Genomic DNA, 17,620 nt, shown 5'->3' with positions numbered 1-17,620 from the left:
GTAAACATATGTGTGCTTCCTTTCTAACTTGTATTGTTTCCATGGCATTTTGTCGGAACTAGTCGACGCTTGTTAACGGAGGGTCAATAAAATTACATTATTACTGAACCAACTGGTTCACGATTACTGACCCAACATTTTTCAATGAAACGTATGGAACATTGTAATCTTCAGTTTATCTTTGGCAATATGTATTAAATCTGTATCCTGCATGAAATTCGCATGGACGTATACAAATCAATACATTACAGGTAATTCTGTATGAATGGCAACTCTGTTGGTAAATGAAAAAAATAAAGACAGTCTAGATGACAGACATGATGTTTTTGATAGGGTAACGTGGCGCCATCATGACACATGTGAGTACTGTCCCAAATAATGGAATATTCGAAATGACCGTTAAAATGATTGAAGAATCAAATTTGAGTGTCCTGTCTGTTAGTCTGTGACTATACGCTCATGGTCAAGTTGGCCCGCTATATAGTAACAGTTACCATACTATTTTTCTGAGTGTACGAAAACCATACAGCAGAGTGCTCACCGGCGTGTACACCTGTGTGAAAGTATCTGCATCCACCTCAGAGAATTTATTAGCTAATGCTCTAGCACTTTGGTGCGATTCAGTGGAAGAGGTAAAAGGAAATAAACAAACGCACTCATGATGCGTGAACACTTTACACAACAGTGGTGTATAAATGTGAAAGAGAAGAGCTCTCGTTGAAGTTGTCAGTGCGAGGGGAGAAATTTTGCTTGCTCTTCGTCACACAGAGGAGATAGACATCTCTGGTAGAAGAAAATCAATTTCAAAGTGATTACTACTACTTTTTTTAGTGTAAACTACGATTAAGCATGGAAAATCTTCAAAAATGTGTGAAATTGGGTAAGGTTAGGTTTTTTCGGATCAACATTTTTTTTTAAACAGAAACCAGTGTATTGTTGATTTCTCGAGTACTAGAATGTATAGCGATCGAGTACTATTTATTCTGGATACTTTATTTGTTATTTCCAGGCATTTGAAAAATGATATCAAACCAAGTTTAATGCTCTATTCTGAATAAACGGTAGATTTCGCACAATGAACTAAGATCAACATTACCACCTCAGAGTAAAAACATTTTTCTTCAACTTCTTCTATGATTTTTTAAATTTGCTCATTTTTATGAGAAATCTTTGAAAAGGTGAAGTAATTAGAATTTTTCCTACCGATTTGACAGCTCTTGCTGAAAGTATCATCTCTAAACCAGCAGCGCCTCTACATTTCAGTTTTGCGACAATATGCCAATAGAGTGCCTTAAACCGAGTTTAGGCACTTCGTGTACTCTCCGGATCCACACGTGCTGACATCTATGCGTTGGTGGCATGCTTTGCGAAAATCATGAAATCATAGTGCACTCTGTCGTATTTGCTTAAAATTTAATTGTTGAGGGATATTGCTGCCTTATTGTAACACACTTTTTTCCCAAGGATTTACTGTTCAACAACCGAAATTCAATAGCAAAAGGTGTTGAACTATGGATTTGTGTAAGAAATTCACTCATCAAGAATATTTGTTTTTAGTAAAGCCAATTTCATTTAGCATCGGAAGAAATTGTTGATTCGTCACAAAAATCCTGCAAGGGCAACCCACGTGGTACAACTAGTCGAAGCCGAACATTACGCCAAACTAAGTACCGTTCGCAACGGCAATTTACACCTAGAGTCACAAGGCAAAATGCTAGTAAAAAACAATCGTCATGTGTACTTGAAATTCCTGAAAGTTCCGAAGAAAACACGAGTTCAGCAAACATTTCCGGAAGTCTTTTCAATGGCCAACAAGAACTGTTGAAACAGTACCAGCAACATGATGAATCATTGAAAGAACGTGATGAGGTACTGGAAAAAGTGTTGGAACAGTCTCGAAAAGTATACGAGCAACTAAAGCTGCAGAACGAAACGAGGAAGCTGTTTAGTGATAACACCGCTGTTAATAATGCTGAAACATGCTGTTCGTCTCAGGATGTGAACACGGGGGCATTGTTAAATTCGAAAGATGAAATCAATTTTAAGCATATTGGAGTTCAAACAGAGCAACCAAAGCTCCAGCATCAAACTGTTGCTCTCTCACCAATTAGACAACCAAGCGTGTACAAAAATGCAGCATTACAATTATCACCATTAAAAATGCCAAACCAAGCTACAACTTCCGTAGGTTGCAATACTGGCACAACCATTCTAGCGGACGCTACGGTCCAAACCGTTCTTTTGGAAACTCGTAATATTGGCGTACAGAAGTATCACAGCACCCGGGTTCGCGAGGCTTACGCACAAACTAGGACCGAAGAGCTGAGACGTCACGTGGCGAAACGAAACGTTTGCATTCAACATCGTTCGTATGAAATGCTGGAGTTGACAACCGACTGTGCTTTAAATCTTGGTCTAGAAATGAAATGTGACCCAGCACGGTTACTGCGAATGATGTTGAGATTGGCATCCAAGCAAAACAATCCGAATGAGTCATCGAATAGTTCTGCTACAGCTGATTTAACACCGGACGATCCTTACTATGCTAACTACGAATACTTCATGGGAGAAACTCCGGACGAAGGCACTGTTTCGCATTCGGATGTAGGTGAAATAAAAATGGAGTCGAGTTGCGTTGGTGAGGAATTTTACTGAAAACTATCGATGATTACAAAAAAAATAAATAAATTCATTATATTTGATATACTTGAGAAATAAAAAATAAATATATGAGTTCTACTCCTACTTACAAACTAATATGGCACTATTGGTCCACTGTCGTCGTTTTCGTTCTGCTCAAAAACTATCGGAGAAATTTCCGGCGAAAAGGGGCGAAGATTTTGGGACTTCTTGACGCTACTGCAGAACGGCCATGGTGCTCTGTACTTAGCATTGTCATTATCGTCATCTATTTGGTTATCTTCTCTACTTTCATCACCATCATTCTCGTCTAACAGATCGATTTTGTCGTAGTGGCCATGTATCATATTGAAATGTAAATGTCTGGTACTGAACTGTCCCATTTTTTCGTACGACTCTGGAAAATGACGCAACCGCCAGTATCTCCAATCCTTTACAAACCGTTTCCCAATAAATTCCAAACATTCTTCCGGGTACAGCACGGGATCGTTAAACGGTCCAACTAGTATCGGCTCTAGCAGCGAGTCTTGATTGTTACCTTCACGTTCAACTGTGCATAACGTCTTACGTGCTTGTAACACTACTGATGGAGCCCTAATTTTAGGGCATGCCGGATATGGACGCAGTACTGTTCGACGATTTCCAGTTGAACGACGGCGGGTCCTCGAGACAGAAGATTTATTTTGACTGTTTGAAACTATTTGACATGGAGAGGATTCGCTCATTGTGCTGAGATGTAGCTGCTCTAGCTTTTGAAAGAACTCGTTCGCTTGCTCAATGTCCATGTTTTCAAGAACGTCGGGTGCATACGAAGACAGAGATTCGGTGTTCTGCCAAAACGAAGTCGAAAATATAGAGCTGCAGTTGGGCGAACAAGGGACTCGGTAGCATCCTTTGGTTTGTTTCGAACATCTGAATTCCTGAAACGAACAAAACACTATGCCAATTGTACGAAAGCGATTGAACTTTGATCGGAAGATTATTTCTGAATGATTTTCCAGAAGACGTCACCACGAAAAAACACATAGAACAAATACAAAAGCCTACTACGTGTTAGAAAATGTTGGCTCCGTTGGCAAGTGTTTTGGGAAACCTCAGTTTGGATCACGGCCCAGCAAATGTTAAATCGGGACTAGGTTTTTGAGAGCAAAAAAATACTGAAAGAATATTCAACTTTGCAACGGAAATTTGTTTTTTTTTGTAGAACATCGTCCGGAAGATTTTTTTCGGAACTGTCGCAACTTGTAGGTGAACTCAGTATGAAACTGATGTGACACCTGGCACTATAAGCGCACTATGAAAAAATATTTCAAAACTGCAACTATACATAAAAGACTCATCGATCAATGAGTGAAATATTCAATAACCGCCCAAGGGTCTGTAAGTTTTATTGACTGGTTTATTTGTGTTCTATTCTATATTTTAAAAACATGTCGCAAGTGAATCAATCCTTCCAGATATAATACTGCAAGTGTTAAGTACCTGAGGTATTCCCAGTTCCACTTCATTTTTCGACTCATATTTTAGGTTATGAGGAAACTCATACCATACCAATACTAACGCTTGATGGAATTTCCATCAAGCTAGGTGTGGAGTTGGTCTAAAAAAGATTGACATGATTGATCCACGTGAAATACCTCATGCACGCGTACTTGGAAATAATGTTATCGATGTTTCTCTCAAATCCGGGATCACAACTCGAGATGTTTTGGCTTTTTTAGATGGTAAATATGTCCAATATTCGGCGTATTTGTCGCATAATCTGTCATGGCCAAGTAATGGCTAATAATGATTGATGAACACATAGTTTGTAACACAGAAGGTTCTCTATTGAAGAGTGATGGTGGTACTGGTTTCAACTTTCTTGAAAAGATATTGGAGCAATCACATCCATTCGACAGCTACTAGTATGTATTCAGAGCAGATCCATGTGGTGCACAATTAGCGCTTCAGAAGATTGAACGCGAGCGATTTAATTCGAATGATTCACGATCAAATCTAGTTATTGTAAGTGGAACTCAAACCAACAGATCCCAGAATTCCGAATACTGTTTACTTCTTACGGGTACCCGATTATTCTGGTATCACTATATCAGATAGTTCACGAAGAGTATGTTATAACAATCCCAGAAAACGGACTATATGACCTTTCCGACTGATTGAACCATCCTAGGCAACTTCAAGCCAAACCAATCTCTTGCTGGGTACTCATTCGGTTTTCTGTCGTGTTATAGTGGATCAACAGAGCGAAAAAAAGGTCCCACGATAACCTTTTCTCATGTCTATTCAAGCTAAAAACCATATGATCCGTGAATTATCGGTCTTTTGGGATTACATTTCTGTATTGCGGTATAGAGGTAAAAAATCTGTATAAATACCGAGAAATCGGTATACCTGGTAACGTTGCTTGCAATTTCGAAGATATAATTCGACCGTCCCACGACAAAAGGGCCTAACTGCAAATGACAGTTTCTCTTTGTTTTCTTTTGTCGTGAATACGACTTACTTTACTATGGGGTGCCTTTTCAAAATTAGCCATAAGAAAGAATGGACAGAACTTAATCGTGAATATCTCGACTTGTATTAAAGGCAGCATTTATATTTGACGCTTTACTCTTCGCAAAACTCTCAAGGTAAAACTACAATCCTTCGATATAAGTTGGAAACTTTAGAGTATTTGCAATAATGGCTTCGTAATAATCAAAAGAGATAGTAAACAAAGAGAGGCTCTCATTTGCAGTTAGGCCCTTTTTGTCGTGGGACTATCGAATTGTATAAGTGACGTTTCCGACAGATCACACAATTTTCGATTCGCTCAATTTTCTTGGGGATGGCTGAACTGATTTAGACAATTTAAAGCTCGTTTGAAAGCTACTATTGGGTCGTTAATCTAGTTCGAAATGATAATGACGAATACTCCCGGATCTGGAGATATAATCGTATATGTGACGGAACCAACAAATCAATTTGGACAAACCTGATACTTTAAAGCTCTGTCACAGTTGGTCAAACGGTTCATGACACGGTCACTATCCCTACCGGAGAAATAGTCATAAATGAGGTAACCGTCAAACTGCACTCTTTTCTACCTGTACAATTTTTGCTGAGTTTTTGTATCGAATAAGTAGCGTAAATATTAAAGCCCTTCTTTTGTATTGTCCGAATCAAGTATTAACTGAATCAATCTACCTATTTTATGTAAGAATTCCAAATATATATAAATTCCAAATATTTTATGAAAAAAATTCCAAATAAAGCTATTTGTATGACAAATTATTAGGTAAATTAAGCAGCGTTTTGTTGTCGTTGTTCTGTGTAATTACATCGCCGAGCCTACCTCCATTCGTTACAATCTGTGGGATCCGTCGGGTTCTGCTATGCGAATTTGTATGCCCATATGAGTCAACGATGATTCTGTTGCTGCTTCCATGATCGTGATTTTTTTCGTTTCTTCCGTATGATGAAAGTCTCCGGATCCGATCTTGGGCCATTTTCTCGTGCGACATTCTTGCTACATGTTCAGTCCAATGTATGCATTCCAAATCATCGTTCCACCCTTCTTCACATTCTAATTGACAATCGTCTATTTTTGATAATTGGGCGGAATTGAGAATAGCTGAATAGCTTGTTGTCCTATTCGAAGAAATCCACTCCGTTGTCCCGATACTACTGTATAACTTCTCCGTACGAGAGAAAACGCTTTTTAGGAACTTCTGTGTGTACTTACAGGAATCCGTAGTCTTATGTTGTCATAAAATATGTTTTTTGTCCGCAGGTTCAAATACCTTGCCAGGTCGTAACCCGTTTTGTAAATTTATCAGCAAAAAAGGAATTTGAACTTGCTAGCGACATCCACGAGTCTAATGGTTTGATAGAACTTTAATCCGGCAAGCTGTCCCTAATCCATCTTCATGTACGCGTTGGCGTTCATTTCGTAACAACTTCATTGTAAAACTTTCAGGAAGCGATGCCACCCCTTCGGATTTATCCGTAGATCTACGGATTTATTTCCTCACTACAGATGAATCTCTGGAAATCTATGGATTTTGCATTATTTCTCCAGATATTTACGGAAAATAATTAAATGTCTCGTTTTTTTCTTGACAACGGTCAAAAATCCATCTGTCTGCATTCACCTTGAAGAAAGATTTTGGATGATTCGACGCTCATTGAGAGTAATTCATAACAGTAATCGAAAAGGGTATATCTTATCCTTCGTCCGGTGCCAAAATCAATACTATTCAAAGTTCGTCGGTTCATCCGTAGTAAAGACAGACATCCGTAGATCTACTGGTCATCATCCGGAAAATGCGTGGAATATTGTTACATCATATCCATAACCATTTTTGGCTTGTCCTGTTATAGAAATAATTATACATCTATTCCACCACCGATCACTCATTTTTTGGGAGCCTGTCTTTATAGCTTAGAGTTCCAAGCTGTCAATTTTTTCATAAATATACGAGTATGAGTACACTTGACACCAAATCTACGGATTTGACCTCAAGGAAAAGTGACATCACAGCTGTCCTCAACACCTTTAATTGCAGTTTCCGATTTTTAGTTGCGCTGCGACGCTTGTTGGGATACTGCCGATCGATCGTTTATCGCTTACGGACATGTTTGAGAATTCACACGGTCGATTTTTTCAATTTCAAAGCATTAGCGATTTTTCAATCTGACCTCTTGAGATTTGTTTAAACCTCAACACTGTTAGGACTCGTTCTCTACCAGTCACCATGCGCATTGTCTGGGCAGGGTTTATGGTCAACCCTTTTTTCGCAGCTCTACTACCAACACCAATATTGTCAATATTGTCGGAAAACCAACAAACATGTGACTTATTGACGACAGTTCCGTTTTTTTTGCACGCCAGATATACGTATTGCCCCTTCGAGTTCTATATTAAACAACAAATAAGGTAGCGCATCAACCGGCTTTAATCGATCTAACGTCACGATTGCATCGGATATCATACCAGCTATCTTGGCACTTGATTTCAATTCATCGAGCGTCGAACAAATCGGTCTACTCAGCTTCGTCGGAAAGCCATGTTCTAGCATGATCTGCCCCAATTTTTTTCGTTTTACTGAGTCGTTCACATCGTTGATCGTAATTTTATAAAACCGCATTCATATTCGCCAGAAAAAGTATTCTGCGCACGGACGCATTCTGTTGAACAGAACTGTATGTACCTTGTAGGCAATATCGAGAATGATTCGATAGTTTTCTACAATCAAGTCGGTGAGGGTTGCGCAAAGGAACCAAACAAGGAAGGGAAAAACCGAACACGACATCGGAAAGTAGATGAATGAAGGTTTATTTTCGTCTAGTAGTTTTCCATCATGGAGCACTAGAGTGTCGCTCATCGTGCTTTTATTAAACACTTGTTTTTGAAGAAGCAGTCGTACGTAACAACTATTCGTAAGTTTTAAAAACATTCTGAATTAAATCCGAAAATTCCGGTACCTTTGCGTAAAACTGTGAAGCTATGGGCGGAAAATTTTGTAAACACAAACAACATAGAATGTTCAACGTGTTCGATCCACTCGAGTGAAGAGTTCCGCGCCTTGCTCTTCAATTTTCTCGTCGTTCTTTCCAATGGTCAAGGAAGATTTGTCGTTTCATCCATATAAGATCGTCATTACCAAGCAGTTGAATCCGGCGGATTATGGAGCTCGTTTATCGTTCGCATCGTTACATAATGATGAGCGACGAAGCCCGCTTACACTTGGACGGCGCGATAAATAAGCAAAATTGTCTTGATTATGCCAAGACAAATCTGTTACATGCTGTGAAGAAACCTCTCCATTCATTGCGAGTCCCTGCTGCACGGTTGATTCAGCGCACTATAATCACATGTTGAAAACATTTTTTTACCCGGATTGAAACGAAAACATCGTCTTTAGCAGGATAGAGCCACGTGCCATACCTCGCGAGAAATGTTGGCAGTGTTGAAAAAAAAACTTTCGCAAGCAAATCATTTCCAGAAGCACTGATTTTACTTGTAAAGTTTACATCGACAAGTCCAGGACCTTGGACGATCTGTGGCTCGTTGAAAAAAGTAACCAATAATTTCTTAAAATGGCTCGAAAACTACGTGTCCAAGTAATAGGCATCATTTTTCAAACATTGTTTTTGAAAACTAAACGATTATAAACCTTCATTCTACTACTTTTTATTGCTGGTTAGTTTGTTAGTTGGTTTGTCTAGTACTTTAGAGCTTTTGTCAATTTAAATAATAAATGTGTCAGGTTTCTTTGCGCAACCCTGTACATAATTAGCACAACAAAAAGGTTAATCAAATAGAGGAAGCAAAAAAGCTGAGCTGAGCTGAAGTAGATCGCCCGTAGTTGCACTTCGTGATTGACCGAATGAGTGGAAATGTACAATGAACCAAGAAAATGAAGCTTGGGAGAACCAAATCATTTTCACTGTACATACCCACTCATTCCTAACTTTTTAATAAATGATCAATAACGACGCTGGCTACGACCAAAGGCTGTGTTAAGTACGATTCAGATGGTCCGGCTTCTTCCGTCACCGTCACCGGAACGTCAACGTCCGTCACCGTCATTCTGATTCACACGATCCGGTTTTCTATTCGTGTCCGTCATGTCATTTTCTTACACGCAGAATTTGAAGACCTTAGTTTCGCACAATTTTATTCCACTAATGCAAAATCTGGGAGCTTTTGAAGCCAATCGATCTGTTGTTTTCCTACCTTTTAAATCGAATAAATAACTTCCAAAATTAACTAGAAAGAGGAAAAAACAAAACAATCAGTTCCACTCAACAACGTAACGTACTTTGCAAATCTTCTGATAAGTTTAATTACTTATATGTGGTATATTTCGTTTAAGAGTGGGATCTTGACACCGAATACATACATAACAAACGTCAACTCAATACCGTAATCATATGAATCGTGCATATGTGCGATAATCACAGTCCGTCAAATATTCTTTCGAAGAAATGTTGACGGAGTTTGCCGTTGACGGACGTTGACGTTCCGGATCTCTGCTGGATCGTGTGAATGCGCAAAGGGAAAACTCATTTGACTAATTTTGACGGAGGCTGACGTTCCGGCGACGGAAGAGGGCGGATCGTCTGAATCGTACATTACTGACGGCAAGGAAGAAATGTTAGTCCGATACTCGTTGTTTCTAGAGACCGCGGGTACCACTGTATCTCCACGAGCATCACGGGAAATGTGGTTTGTTTGTAGGGAGGGAAAGAGATCCGGATATGCTTTGGTAAACAACTCAACAAAACCTGATTTTCGATACTCAGGAGAAATATAATAAGTAAGAAAAATATAAAAGGACCCATCTCCTTTAGTCTGAATGACACGATCGACTTGTAAACTCTCACACATTCCATAGAAATTCGACAACACCGACAATGACATGCAGACGGCGCTTCGATCGGTTAACAGGTTAACATCGTTGAATTTTGGGGCGGCAAATTCACTGTATCCGCCGCTTGAGTATCTTTAGTTTCATGGATCAATATTATTCAATAAATAGCACTCTCACTACTGGAAACACACTTGCTACACCTGCACTATCACTCAAAATAACTATTTCAAGCAAATTTTTAACTATAGGGACCGTGCACGATAACAAGTAGCGCCATTAGTGGCGAATAGGCGAAACAACTCTACCATAGCTTTACACTGTTATCATATGTTCACACTGAATAAAATAGTCAAAAACCTGTTTTAATACAACATAGTGGTGTAATGATCCTTTTCTCACATCAATCATATTCTCATATATAATACTGTGGTATATTATTAAAAATATTTCTCTCCGATTCTTAAAATAAACCAAAGAGATTGTTTGTGCATTAACTAGTATAACCTACAGAATGAAACAGTTCTCTGACATCGATGAGAAAACGAAGTGAAATCCACTATTGTAGGTATTTCGGGCACTGGAACCAGAGAACGTATAATGGAAGTTAGTTCGTTTTGATGACAAACATGATTTTAATTGCATCCGAAAAATATGCTTAATTTTCGATATGAGCATAAGATCTTTCATTTTAACCTAAGATAAGGAATACCGGACCAAGTGTATATACTATTATACTTTGCCCTAAAATTTCCGGAACCGAAAGTCGGATCCGGATGAAATTCAAGAATTCCATGTAGAACCATGAGACCTTTCATTTGAATCTAAATTGGCCATCATCGATTAAGTCATTTTCGAGAAACACACACACAGATAGATTGCTCAGCTCGACGAACTGAGTGAAATGGCATATGACACTTGGCCAATATTTACTAGTCGATTTTCAAGTGATTGTATAACCTTTCTATATGAGAAAGGCAAAACAGTTCAGCGTTTCAATAAAATGATTATTTGTTGTTAGCTTCGTGACTCGTATTTTCAATATACGTCAAACTGGCTACTCGTGAGATTACTAATATTTTCACGATTACAATTTATTTTCTTCCTCCATTCTAAGAGTATGAAACATCCTGCGAATTATTTGAACTTTTAGTTAAAATTTGACAGTAGGGCAGTTATTTTTTATCGAGTAGTTAAATTTATCTAAAACTGTGGCCCATTTCAAAGTTTGATGGATGGAAAGTTATTTGGGACTATTTTTCTCTGAAAATAAAGTAATAGCAAGTGGTGTAATAATTACTAATAACTTCGAGATAAACTTACTTCATTTAAAAAATATTCAAACTTTTTATTGGGGTATTTTCTTTGAGTGAAAGTATAAAAAGAAATTACACAGAAGCAATTTTTACTAAAGGTCTGAAATTAGAATGTTTTAGCTAGATATTTTTCAGTATTTCCGGTCAAGTCGATTAAAAAATCATTTAATGTGCTGAGAATATCGTTTGAGTGTTTGAGTTTGAGTGAATATGACAAATATTCTACACAAATCCAACTGAAATGACAGAAAATGATGTGGCCGTATTTAGATACAGAATGAATAATTCGACTCAAAATTTAACAGTCAGTCGATGTTGAACAATCGTTCGCACCACACGCGAATTGTTCCTGGATTCGGAAAAAAAAAATCCGCAGAGAAAATACGCTAGAAAGTATTTTCAAACTCAGTTTACAAGTTTTGCTATGGTAGCATTATTTTTTCCACTCGCCGCCTCGTGCGCTGTCGTCGCCGGCCACTAAACCACGCCCTCGTGCACGGTCCCTATACTTATCAAACAACACATTGAAATTATACTTTTTTGAGAGCAGCACCAGGACATCACATCACACTCCCAGTGATGCCATCTCCCTTCTAATAGAGGAAGCAAAAAAGCGACATAAAAAATCACTAAACTTTTGTGCCCAACTAAATAGTTGAATATTGAAATAAAAATGATCTAAGAACATGAAGAAAGTATGTGAGACGAGTGTTTGAAAAAGTAAGTCAATTATTCTACCACTGAATTTCAATGATAATGAAGCGACCCACTCACAAATGACATATTTCAATTTACAGTTATTTTTTGTCAGCAAGAGAAAAATATGTCAGTAGATCTTCACAAACCGTCCTCTCATCTCAATTCTGACAAAGAAGGTTATAAAATTGATTTAATATTGGATCTTTTGGAAGGGGGGAAAACGTTCGAATCGTATCTCGAATCGAATAACTTCAAATAACACCACCACATTCTAATTCATTCGTATTATTGCAATTTAACAATCAGTCAAATTCATAGCAAACTGAATTGCTTTGTTCTCTTTAGCATTTTTTGATAATTACCCGTGCATCCTCTTCGTGATCGTACTGTTCCCAGTCGGTTCTTCTATCGGGTTCATTCCCATGGTCAGACGTCCTGGGCGTTTCCGGTACTTCCAAAGGTTCATCGTTCGACCGGTGTTGCTCAACAAAACCAACACCAGTTGGGAATGGATGATGCTCAAAACACTGCGATAATGTTGGCTGGTTTCGACGAGCCTCAACCGATTGTTTCTTGTTTCGGATACATGAAGGTTCATTAGTTTTTGATTTCTTTTCCGTAGTATGCTTCTTTGCTGTGCGTTTCTTCCAATTTCCGGTGTTCGTGCTGATTTCCGCTGTTGCAGGGCCTTCGATCTGTGTATACTTGTCCGCCGTTGGAGGGTCATCGATCTGTGTTGACCTTTCCGTTGTAGGATAACGTTTTGGAACAGCTTTTTGAACGATGATAACTTTACGGGGTTTAGCTGCCGGTGGTCGATACTTCCGTTTACGAGTTTGAAGATTTTTGAACTGGGCTTGCAGTTCCATTTTAATCGTTTCCTGAATGATTGTTTTTAATTCGGCATATTTGTCCGATCTGGAACGTTTCGGTTTGCCTGTTTTATGTTCCAGATGAAAACTTTTGATGGTTTGCTGCATGAACATTTGAACTTCATGTCGTAGAGAGTCGCTCAAAGTTTCTTGTGATTGAACAGAGGATTCATCGGAAACCGATGGTTTCGTTACTTCTGCCACATCGGCTCCTCTAGCCGGTTTGCGGCGCCCTAGAGACAATGTGCTGCTCTCTTCATCACTGACGTGCGAAATGTCATAAACGTCACCGTTGTTGCAAGCCGCGATCGAGTTCAATGTTACCTTCGATGGCACATCGGAAAATTTCGCCAACTTGGATGTACTTTTCGCTGCAATAGAAAAGTTATAAGAATTGAGTTCTCTTTAAATTTTTTAACTAACATTTTCCAAATGATCTGTTGTTTCGAAGAACTTTTTTCGGGGAAGGACTTCCCATAGACGAGTTTGTTCGCGGTTTTGGGGGCACTTTCTTTGCCGTAGAACGTACAGGACGTGTCTTTTTCACTGTAGTTTCTGGATTATTTTCGGTCACGTTTGAAATTACATTTTTAAAGCCTGCTGTTGAATTCAAAGGTACCAACGATGATTCGTCGGATTCGGAAGTACGTTGCGCTGCAATAGAAACATCATAGAAAATGAATTCTCTTCGACATTTTAAACTTACTTTTTTCGAACGCTTTGTTATTTTTGAGAGCTTTCTTCGGGGAAAGATCTTTGGAAGACGAATTGGCCCGGGATTTGGAGGGCATTCTCTTCGCCTTAGAATTAGCAGGACGTGTCTTTTTCCCTGCACATTTTGTATTAGTACTGGATGTGCAAAAAGCGTCGTTCAAATTCATTGAGTCTGACCTATTTTCGTCTTTACTATCGTAGGTTGCGATTGAATTTAAAGGTTCCAATTCATCGTTACATTCGGACCGACTAAAAGCTAAAAAGAAAACACGCGTTGTAAAAATTTTATTCTGCCATCCCATGCAGTCGACTAACTGTTCCTAAAAGATCGGTTTCCGTTCTGAACTTCCTCCACGGTTGGATTGAAATGAACTTTCTTCTGTGATGACTTAACCTCCGACACTGTCACTGAGTCGTTCCGTAGAGATGTTTCACAGTTTACTCCATGGTCGGAAAGCGTTCGCTCTGCACTAGGTCTAGATAAAGCTAGATTAAGGCTAGTTTTAATAGACTCGTCAGTGCGTTTTTTAGACTCATCAAGTTCCATCGGTTTAGAACGAGACTCGTTCAACGTTGAAACATTCGAACACGTATAGTATATAGAGTTCAAAAGCGGTTCCGATTGTGCCTTTGTTAAAGTGATTTTCCTTGTTTCGTCAGAAGTTGTTTTCTCTTGACATGGTTCTTCTGGATGCATTTGACTTTTAGCCTAAAAGTGAAGGTAACCAATTAATTAGGGTTAGCTAATGCGAAGTTGGTTTAATATGCAAAAAATGTTTCCGTTAGCAATTCTGGTCTACGCAATTACCGTTTTACTGTTTGTAGCAAGAGTTGAAGTTACGACAGTCGGATTTGTGTTTCTCAGGGAGAGCCTATTCCGGGATTGTAAATTTCGGCCCATTCCTAGAGAACTTTCAGGACCGGCTGGTTCTATCACTTCTGCAATTTCCGCTTCAGTGGACAATTTCTCCGCTATTTCTATCCCCATGTTGATAGTAAGAAAATTTGGTATCAACCGAAATTCGGTAGATTCAAGCATGCAGTGTTCGCGGTCCACTTGAGCTAACTGCATACAATTATCCTGACTGAATGACGATGGAATGACATCCGGTTCGTATATCTCCGGCACAACAGAATCGTTTTGAAATATCTGTGAAAGGATTCAAACGTATGAAATCATTCATTTTCAGATTTAACAACTGGAATACCGACCCCATTTTCGTCATAATTGCGAACATTTCGCTCGACATCTAGCTTTATATGCTCCTCCGAGGCTTCGGTTACCGGTTCTCTCAACGGTTTCGTATCTATGTCGACTTTTTCCGAAACAGTTCCAGTTGCAGCAGAAGCAAGATGCGACAATTGTTCCTCGCAATCAGTTGAGATCGACTGAATTTGCTGAGGAGCAGTTTCTCGAATATCTTCAATTTCTTGTGGCAAGTTTAGTTTGTTTTCCATCGTCAGATTTCCCGAATCGATGCAAGAGCATAACACTTCATCGGTTCCTAACGACGTCGCTTGTTTGTCCGTGTTTTCAATGTTTCTTCCATTCAATTTTTCTAATTTTTCGACATATTGCGTTAACGGTATCTCTCCGTTTTCCGCTAGAGTAATGCTATCGAACGTATGACCTCCGACAAGAGTAGTCGATTCGTTATCATCACCGGAAAGAACTATTTTTCCGATCTGAATCTCGACCGCTGTATCATTAGCCATCCTATCCGGGTTTAAAGTTACAATTGATTCTTGGCTTTCCGGTACTATCAGTTCCGAAACCACTAGTTTAATCTCAGCAGATTCTGTACGGTCAATTGTACTGTCGTAGACGACTGGACTTTCTGGTTCAACCGGTGAATCAACGTCTACCGTAGACCATTTTGAATCGTCCAGTGTACACAAGTAGTCAAACACGCGCTCCCGTTTAACATCCTGCTGGCAAATGGAACGACGGAAGCTATCTTCATTGCAAGAATCAGCATTAGATACCAATGAAACGTCCCACATCAACTGCAAATCGACTTCATCTTCACTTGAACTATCCTCGACACAAGCGGCCGGTGTTGAATCCCGATGATTGAGTTCATTGGCATTGATTATTTGGTTTGTTTCCTTGACAAACTCTTTCCATTGAAGGTAATTTCGTTTGATTGTAGAGTAAAATTCTGAAGTCATAGCGGAGACACAAGATTTTAGCTAAAATATGTTGCAAGATGAGAAACTGAAGTTGACATTTTAAGTTTCTTTTACCTTCGAATCCGATTCTAATGAATGGTTCACATTAACGAATTCGATACGTTTAAGTTGATCTGCTAGTACGGATAAATTATTTTCGGATCCAGTAGCCATTATTTCAAAACATAAAATTCAAAATACACGCACAAAATCCGTCATAAATGGCGTCATTAGGTGCACACCAGAGATGCCAGGTAAAAATTTCAAATATCTTCATACAGGGTTGCAAAAGTCTTTATATCCAAAAACAAATTTGCAGTTAATTTCTCTATAAAGTATATATACGCTAAACTGACTTGGTGAGAAAAAAAAGTCGCGACAATTTCAAAAGTCTGTAAATTTTGTCGAAAGTCTGCAAAAAACTCGATTTTCAAAAGTCTGCAAAAATCTGCACAACTAAAAATGTCTGCAGCACTATGCACGAAATCTGCAGATTTACAGACAAATCTGCAAATCTGGCATCTCTGGTGCACACCGAAAGTGACAGTTTTTCTTTGTTTACTTTCTCCTTCGATTATTGTGACGCGACTATGAAGGCTTTCGTGCCTTCCGGTGGAGCTCTCAACGTGTGAGGATGTTGTTTCGCACTAGTGCGATGAAATTTTGTGTATTTTTCGCGAATTTTTGCGTTCTAGAGTGAATCAGTGTTGCGACGCCGCGAAACTATCATCGGGAATCACTGTAAAAGACATTACAATCGAAATAAATAAAAGAATCGAAATTAAAACCACAATGGAAATATAACCTATAAAAATGAAACATGTGAACAAAACCACAATCGAAATTAAAACATAAAATAAAATAATAATCTAACAATACACGGGCAAGATGGGCCATCACTGGCCTTAGCCTGTCACGTTAGTGACACAGCAAGAAAAAAAAGAAGGCTTTCGTGGATTTTACAATTCTGTTAGAACGTTAAAGGTTTCAGGTTTATCATTTTATAGAAAGAGTTGAATCGCCGATTGTTTTTATTGTGTTCAAGGGGCCGCCCCATTTTTGGTAACTGGTGGTAAATTACTAAGGGCATATTCAGTAGTGTTCTAGTTCTAGATGCATAATTTATGTCAGTTACAAAATTTAAATCTGAATTGTATAACAAGAAAAACTGGCAGCCCCAGCAGTGTTTTACTCGTGTTTCAAATATACACGCTGCCAAAAAAAAACCCAACGGTTGACTTAAATTCACCTAACATGAAGTAATCAAGCATGTTTTTAATTGTTGGGTGAAAAGTACTGTATCGATTGAGTAGTTTTCACTCAACAGTGTAGTTTACTTCAATAAGTTGCTGTTGGGTGAAAAAAAATTGTGTTTTGCATCGCAGAAACTATCGGTCAGATTTGAAGTGATTGAAATTATTTTGTAAAATTGCCGGTTTCGGGAAATAATTCAATGATTGTCATCAATCGCAGTGTGAGTAGCTTTGTATAATTTCTTTTTAAAACAATAATTACACTGCAATAACATTTCAAGCGATGGAAGATATTGAGATGCGTTCGATCGCTCAACGGTGCAGTTCCAGCAGCTCAATAGAGCAGCCTTGGCAGTTCAATGATATAGTCTGTAGATTTAATACTGTTTCAGCTCCAGTTGCAAAATACAATGAATATGAATTCCCATAAGTGTGCGAATAGATTTAATTTCATTACTCATTCTGAATTTTGTAAATGTAACGGTAACAAACCATCTGAACATAATTACATTGTTGAAATATGTAAAAAGATAAATATTAAATAAATAAAGTAATCATAGTTGACTTTATTGTTTGCGATTTATTTTTAAAACCAT

At 38.5% G+C, this 17,620-nt stretch overlaps 2 protein-coding genes across 2 annotated transcripts; one reads left to right on the top strand and one right to left on the bottom strand.

Annotated features, from left to right (window-relative positions):
- Window positions 1-1,381: 1,381 nt before the first annotated feature.
- LOC131438917 (uncharacterized) lies at window positions 1,382-2,784 on the top strand. Its single transcript, XM_058609312.1, has 2 exons — window positions 1,382-1,521; window positions 1,577-2,784. The coding sequence occupies exons 1-2, from the start codon at window positions 1,512-1,514 to the stop codon at window positions 2,653-2,655; spliced, it is 1,089 nt and encodes a 362-aa protein (XP_058465295.1). The 5' UTR covers window positions 1,382-1,511; the 3' UTR covers window positions 2,656-2,784.
- On the bottom strand, window positions 2,647-15,979 carry LOC131438916 (uncharacterized). Its single transcript, XM_058609311.1, has 8 exons — window positions 15,847-15,979; window positions 14,812-15,792; window positions 14,408-14,749; window positions 13,915-14,308; window positions 13,592-13,855; window positions 13,309-13,539; window positions 12,376-13,256; window positions 2,647-3,560 (listed from the first exon to the last, which is right to left on the bottom strand). Exons 1-8 carry the CDS (start codon window positions 15,943-15,945, stop codon window positions 2,754-2,756), a joined length of 3,999 nt encoding a protein of 1,332 aa, XP_058465294.1. The 5' UTR covers window positions 15,946-15,979; the 3' UTR covers window positions 2,647-2,753.
- Window positions 15,980-17,620: the final 1,641 nt, after the last annotated feature.

Source organism: Malaya genurostris, chromosome 3 (assembly GCF_030247185.1).
Source record: "Malaya genurostris strain Urasoe2022 chromosome 3, Malgen_1.1, whole genome shotgun sequence".
NCBI classification, from domain to species: domain Eukaryota; kingdom Metazoa; phylum Arthropoda; class Insecta; order Diptera; family Culicidae; genus Malaya; species Malaya genurostris.
Note: the sequence above shows the minus strand (reverse complement) of the source record. Positions and strands in the feature narration are given on the sequence as shown.

Excerpts from the sequence above, each read along its gene's own strand:
- LOC131438916 (XM_058609311.1), bottom strand. The coding sequence starts at position 15,945 with ATGGCTACTGGATCCGAAAATAATTTATCCGTACTAGCAGATCAACTT. Across the intron at positions 14,309-14,407 it reads TTGCTACAAACAGTAAAACG|GCTAAAAGTCAAATGCATCC; the intron begins GTAATTGCGTAG and ends CTTCACTTTTAG. Across the intron at positions 13,540-13,591 it reads TAACAAAGCGTTCGAAAAAA|CGCAACGTACTTCCGAATCC; the intron begins GTAAGTTTAAAA and ends TTTCTATTGCAG.